The sequence below is a fragment of the Diceros bicornis genome, chromosome 8, assembly GCF_020826845.1.
Source record: "Diceros bicornis minor isolate mBicDic1 chromosome 8, mDicBic1.mat.cur, whole genome shotgun sequence".
NCBI classification, from domain to species: domain Eukaryota; kingdom Metazoa; phylum Chordata; class Mammalia; order Perissodactyla; family Rhinocerotidae; genus Diceros; species Diceros bicornis.
In genome coordinates this window covers 59,881,519-59,888,695 of record NC_080747.1, presented here as the reverse complement: position 1 = coordinate 59,888,695, position 7,177 = coordinate 59,881,519, and the positions used below count along the sequence as shown (strand labels likewise).

Genomic DNA, 7,177 nt, shown 5'->3' with positions numbered 1-7,177 from the left:
TTTCATGTTCTTTGGGAAAATACTCAGAAGTGGAATAGCTGGATCATATGGTATTTCTATTTTTAATTTGTTGAGAAATCTCCATATTGTTTTCCATAGTGGCTGCAACATTTTACATTCCCACCAGCAGTGTATGAGGGTTCCTTTTTCTCCACATCCTCTCCAACACTTGTTATTTCTTATCTTTTTAATATATATAACACTTTCGATTCTTTTAATTTCAAGTTGTGTTCTAATATTTAAAGTGTGTCTCTTTTAAGCAGTATAGATTTTTTTATTTATACACTTTGATAATTTTTGACTTTTATTTAGTGTTTATTGAATTTAAATTTACTGTAATTCTTAATAAAGTTAGATTTAAGTCTACTATCTTGCTATTCTATTTGTCCTTTCTTTTTTTAAATAAACTTTAAATTTGTAATAATTTTAGATTTACAAAAAAATTGTAAATGCAGTACAGAGAGTTCCTTTGGACCTTTTGCCCAGTATCTCCTAATGTCGACATCTTACATAATTATAGTACGTTTGTCAAACCTAAAGAAATTAGCATTGGTACATTGTGGTAACTAAACTTTATTCAGATTTCACCAATTTTCCATTGCTGTCTTTTTTCTATTCCATGATCTAATCCCAAATACCGCATTGCATTTAGTCATCACTTCTCCTTTGTCTCCTCTGATCTGTGACAGATTCTCAGCCTTGTCTTGTTTTTCATGACTGACAATTTTGAATAATACTTGTTAGATATCATGTAGAATGTTCCTCAATTTGGATTTTTTTGATGATTTTCTCCTGATTATACTGCTGGTATGGGTTTTGGGGAAGACTATCATGGAGATGAAGTGCCCTTCTCACCATACCATACGGAGGGAGTACATGATATTCACCTGACAGAACTGGTGATAACAATCTTGATCACTTAGTTAAGGTGGTATCTGCCAGATTTCTCCACTGTAATGTTGTTGTTTTTCCCTTTTCCTAATCTCTTCTTCAGAAGTAAGTAACAAAACCCAGCCCACACTCACATGAGGAGGGGAATTAAGCCCCATCTTCAGGAGGAGAGAGATTCTACTTATATTAATACGCATTCTTCTGTAAGGAAGATTTGTCCTTCCACTCACTGTCCTGTTATTTTGTTCCTTTACTCGTTGATTTCTGCTTTCTTTTGTATTCTTCAGGTATTTTCTTTTATTCCATTTTATCTCTTTTTTAGATTTTTAAATCCAAAATTTTGCATTTCCTTCTTAGGAGTTGCCCTAAAAATTGCAATATGTGTTCCTGTTACATTACTGTTACATTACATCCTGTTACATTAATATTCTCTCTAACAATTGAAGAAACATTATATCCTAAACCCATTTATCTCCCCACCTGTCCTTCGTGCTATTTTTGTCATGTATTTTACTTTACAGTATGCATTTGTCCCCGTAGATTATTTATTTATTTATTTGTTTGTTTATTTATTTATTTATTTGGCAAGGAAAGATTAGCCCTGACCTACCTTCTCTTGCCAATCTTCCTCTTTTTTTTTTTTCTCCCCAAAGCCCCGGTACATGGTTGTACATCGTAGTTGTAAGTCCTTCTAGTTCTTCTGTGTGAGCTGCTGCCACAGTATGGCAACTGACAGACAGGTGGTGTGGTTCTGTGACCAAGAAGTGAACCCAGGTCACCGAACTTTAATGACTAGGCCATCAGGGCTGGCTCTATTATTTTTTTTATTTATTTTGCTGAGGAAGATTAGCCCTGAGCTAATATCTGTTGCTAATCTGTCTCTCCTGTATAATGTGAGTCTCCGCCACAGCATGGCTGATGAGTGGTGTATGTCCACACCTGGGATCTGAACCCTCAAACCTGTGCTGCCAAAGCAGCATGTGCTGAACTTAACCCCTACACCACCACGGGGGCGGCCCCTCTACTGCTATTTTAAATAGTGCAAATTGTTTGAGTTCTTAGGAAGGATTCACTCTTCCACCTTTTGCTCCCAGCCTCAATAAAAGGGAAAAAATTGCATAATTGTTTGAAAAACCACTTACCAACAACATTTATAGGAACCCTTATTAAATATCGAGAAAAATTCACAAGTTTATAAAGAACTTATTTTGAATAATGAATTGGTCAGTGTGAAAAACAGCAATATTTTATACAAAACTAGGATTCTGAAGGTGGTTGGGAGGGTAGTGTATCAAATATTCCTCCCTGAGTAAGAGAAATGTAAGGGAAGTAACAGCCGGGAACAGGCATAAAGTTGGGCGTGACCTACAGTACCTGTGCAACACCTGGGGCAGCCAGGAGGAATTAAAGATCAAGAAGAATAAAACAAAACCCAAGCGTGTTATTTTTTGCAAAACTTTTATTTTCAGGTCATTTATAAAAATGTAACAGTAGTTTTAACTCTGTTCCAAGACAAAGAGAAACATTGCATAATGAACATCAAACAAGGCATTATGCCTTACAAGCAAGACATAAAATGTCCAAGGGAAGCTTCAACATAAAAATGTTGACCATATAATATGAAATAGTTTCAATAAATAACAACTGACATTCTTTTAAACAAGTACAAAAATAGATATGCACATACTTTCTGTGACTTTAACAGTGATCTCGCTGTCTCATTGCTTGTATCTCCCTCTCCCACCCCACGTCCCCCCTACCTCCGTCACAGTGCCTGGCACTCAGTGGTCTCCTAATATTTATTAGTTTAATGAGACACTTAAAACCCATCATCTTCAAATTAAATAACAATCAGGACAGATTATGTTTGATTAAACATATTCACACTTTTAAATACTAACATATAAAATATTAAAATACAAGCTTTGAAAAATAAATACATACATATATAAATAGAACTCTCATACAAAATAGTCAAACACATTCAACCCTTTCTAAGTGTCACCAGAAGCTGGCTGTTCTCTTCTTCACTTTCAGTTCCAATAAGGGCAGGGACCACCTTTCAGGAACTGCCACCAAAGAGCTTCTTATTTTTCTCAAGGTCAGTTGGTTTTGCCCCTATGATGAGAAAAGGGTTACTGTTACAGGTGCTGAGGAAAGCTGCTCTTCTCTCACGCTGGCCTCGGAGGCTGGAGGGATTTCTGCACCCAGACCCTTGGCCCAGCCCTGCACCCAGAGAAGGACCCGCTCTACCCTCTGCCCTGTACAGCAGAGAGTTTGCTCTTCTATTGAGGAAAAGCGGGGCTGTGGAATCAAATCTATTATTGGCTTGAAAGCTCCCTGACTATCATGCTGGGTTAAAAATTTACATGTATCACCTCACTTAAAGCCTCATATAACAAATACATGGAATAGCTACTATTATCTACCCCATTTTGCTAAGGTTCAAAGGGATTAAAAACTTTCACAGGGATCCTAGACTCGAACTCAGGGAGGTCTCACTGCAAAGTCCCTGCTCTTCAGCACTAAGATTTAGAGGCCCATGTTGCCCAAAACCAAGAGTCCCACTTTTCAAGTCTGAAGCCCATTAGGGACTGAGGTAAACATTGTTGTTCCTTAACGGGTAGGAGGCATTTTAGCATCATTGGCTAAATCTACTTAATCTTTCAGAAAAACACATTTACCCACACTCATTTCAATGGAAATGGAGAGGGAGATGGGGATAAAGGGCACTGGAAATACCCTTCTGGCACCAGAGCAGATTAATAACGTTAACAGCAAAGTTAATCGTAAAATAACGATTTTCAGTCCTTCAGCTAGACCCTGGGTTTCTCTGATACAATTTTCAGGAGGCAGATGCCAGTATTTGTGACCAATGGCTCTAGTCACACATGTGAATAAAAACCATAACTTACGTGGTTAGGATCCTAGCGATGATTTTCTTAACCATGGGGGCTTCGGGGTTCAGACATGCTTTCTGTCCATTCTTGAGAGTGGCTCTGCAGAGATAAGGGAGAATCGACATGAGGCAGATGGTCGGGCTGGGGGTCAGGGTGGGGGACATTGGGACGGTGGGGGTGACAAGGACTGTAGCAGCGGCGGCGCGCGGCGGCACTTACATGACTTCGGTTTGGGCGCAGTGGGAGCCTGGGGACGTCACCTTCACACTCTGGATGTTCTTTTGGTGAACCCCCTGCACGGTCTGCAGGCACTGGCAGCGCAGTTCAGAGACCACGGGCGCGCCTGCGGGGAGAACGGACTCGGTTAGCGGGGCTGTCCCCCGGTGGGCCCACCCGACCCCGCTCCCGCCCCTGGGACCCCAGGGCGCCGAGTGGCACCTGCTGCGCGCCGGGCGGCGGCGACCAGGAGCAGGAGCAGCAGCGCGGCCCGGAGGAGCCGGGGAGCGCGGGAGGCGGCGGCGGCGGCGGCGCGGGCCATGGGGCTCAGCTCGGAGGGTCGGGGCGGCGGTGCCTGGAGCGGGAGGGCCGGCGGGATTGCTGGCGGAGCGAGCTCTGTGGCTCCCCGAGACGGGAGCACCCTTTTATCCATGGTCGGGGCGGGAAAGCTCACAGCCCCGGGCCAGGGAAATTCCCGGACCTGCAGGTCTCTCCCGGGCGCGGAAGGAAGCGCGGCCCCGCCCCGGGTGGAGCGGGGTGGGGGGACCCGCCGGTGCCACCCCCCAGCGTGTCGCCTCCCGCGTGACTGTAACTCCGCGGACTCCGAGTTCTCTGTTCACTTCCGTCCCCAAATCCCCAAAGGGGGAGTGAGTCGCAGCCACGCTGGAGCTGCCGCCTGCGAGGGGGGACCGTGGGCGCCGAGTGACCCCTGGTCGCGGGGTGGGGAGGGTCAGACCCGTTAGACTTATGTAGGGACTGCCCCACATCTTTAAGGGAGAAAGTTACTTCTAAACACGCTTCAGTTGCTGAGACTGGAAAAGTTGAGGCGAGAATAGTAGCTTCTCTTATCTATGTATCCAAGTTCTTTTTAATTTGGGTTTTGCAGCTTTTGTTCATTTCTGAAATAAACTCACTCTTTAAAAATACGTCTGTCATCTCGGATTACACGTAAGAACGTGTGTCTTGTTCCTAGTGTTTTATGATCTCAAATAAATCACACTTAGTGCCCTGTTTTTCCGCGCCGGACACGGGGGTAGGGTGAGGGGACAGACCATTGCCACCGGTTAATTTAGTGTTTATTTTAGGACATAGTGTTGTAATCTCATATCCACAGTGTTCAAACTCTCCTTGAAATTCTGAGATTTCCCAAACTCTAGTGATTCCTGGAGCTCCAAGTATAAGAGGCTGTGTTTTCATTCATGGTGATCATTAGGGAACTCTGAGAGGCTGTGTTGGCCTGAGGAGGTCCACCTGTTCTAGTTCTGTCCATGGACAGAAAGAATCATAGCCACCAGAAAGCCGGTACCTAGCAACTCTCGCCTTTACTCCTCTAAGCAGCAAAGAGAAGTGTTTTTTGAAATATGTAAATACTAGATTATTGGTATTTTCTACTCCATGTCGTCTGAATTTGCCTGCCTCCTGGAATTGATTCTCTCTTCAGAAATAACTACCAACCTACTTTAGTTCTAAGAATGGCAATAAAACATTTCAAAGTCTGTGTAGCTGAAGCCTTCTCACTGGGTAATTCACTTTCCACCATCAGTTTGAATAGCCCTTTTTGGATTAAACTGTAGATGGTTTAAATTGATTCTCCAGGGTAGATGCAGCCCTCACAGAGGTGTGAGATATTCTGCCAGTGCTGAGAGAAGGGCTGGGGAGCAGAGGAGGTGGGCCTGCCTTAAGAACAAGATGCCTCAGGAACAGAGAGAGTTCCATAAAGCTGTCAGGACTGCAATCTCAGCTACACACTTACTTGCCACGTGACCATCTGACCATGGGCAATTTATTTAATCTCTCTCTGCTCTTGTTTTTCCTCTGTAAAAGAGAGCTAATAATAGTGCCTGCCTCATAGGGTTGTTATTCGTATTAAATGTGTTAACATTTGTAAAACAGCAGCACATTTTAAGTGCTATATAAATATTTGTTAAATATACAAAATAGAAGTGGTGTTTTACAACCTTATAGTTATGGACTAAATGTTTGTGTCCTCCAAAAATTCCTATATTGGAGCCCTATGCCCCATTGTAATGGTATTAGGAGATGGGGCCTTTGGGATACAGTTAGGTTTCCGTGAGGTCATGAGGGGGGTCCTCATAATGGGATTAATGCCTCTATAAGAAGGAGACACCCAGAGACCTTGTTCTCTCTCTCTGCCATGTGAGGACACGATAAGAAGGCGACTATCTGCAAACCGGAAAGACGATTCTCACCAGATACTGAATGTGCAGACACCTTGATCTTGGAGTTCCTAGCCTCTAGAACTGTGAGAAATAAATATTTGTTATTTAAATCACCCAGCACATGGTATTTTCTTATTGCAGCCGGAACTGATTAAGACACTTACGTAAACAGAAACACTCTATGGTGAATCCTGATGTAAACAGAAAAAGAAGTATATTCAAAAAAACATTTTTTAAACTTTTCAGCATCAGGAATTTTGAAAGGAGGGTGCATCTGTATTCTTTGGGGACCTTAAAACAGATTTTAAAAATTCGTTGTTCATTCGTCCCTTGATGGGCACACTTAGGTTGCTTCCAAGTCTTGGCTATTATGAATAACGCAGCAATAAACACAGGGGTACATGTATCTTTATGCATTGGTGTTTTCAAGTTCTTTGGATAAATACCCAGCAGTGGAATAGCTGGATCATATGGTAGTTCTATCCTTGATTTTTTGAGGTATATATACACAATGGAATACTACTCAGCCATCAGAAACAGTGAAATCCAGCCATTTGTGACAACATGGATGAACATTGAGGGTATTATGCAAAGTGAAAGAAGTCAGAGGGAGAAGGTCAAATAGCGTATGATTTCCTTCATTAAGTAGTAGATAATAACAACAATTAACAAACACGTAGAGACAGAGATTGGATTGGTGGTTACCAGAGAGAAAGGGGGGAAGGAGGAGGGCGAAAGGAATAATTCGGCACGTGTGTGTTGATGGGTTGTAATTAGTATTTGAGTGGTGAACATGATGTAATCTATGCAGAAATAGAAGTATAATGATGTACACCTGAAATTTATACAACGTTATAAACCAATGTTATTGCAATAAACAAAAAATTCAAAAAATAAAAAAATTCATTGTTCATTTGAAGTTTTAGTTTCGATGACTTCCCATGAGAAATGGGAATATGAGTAAAATTATCTGCAATTCATTTATGGGAA

General features: G+C 42.2%; 1 protein-coding gene across 1 annotated transcript; it reads right to left on the bottom strand.

The window, feature by feature from the left end:
* Positions 1-2,345: 2,345 nt before the first annotated feature.
* On the bottom strand, positions 2,346-4,691 carry LOC131409346 (growth-regulated protein homolog gamma-like). The gene is made up of 4 exons (XM_058546438.1): positions 4,230-4,691; positions 4,011-4,134; positions 3,807-3,890; positions 2,346-3,009 (listed from the first exon to the last, which is right to left on the bottom strand). The coding sequence occupies exons 1-4, from the start codon at positions 4,438-4,440 to the stop codon at positions 2,994-2,996; spliced, it is 435 nt and encodes a 144-aa protein (XP_058402421.1). The 5' UTR covers positions 4,441-4,691; the 3' UTR covers positions 2,346-2,993.
* Positions 4,692-7,177: the final 2,486 nt, after the last annotated feature.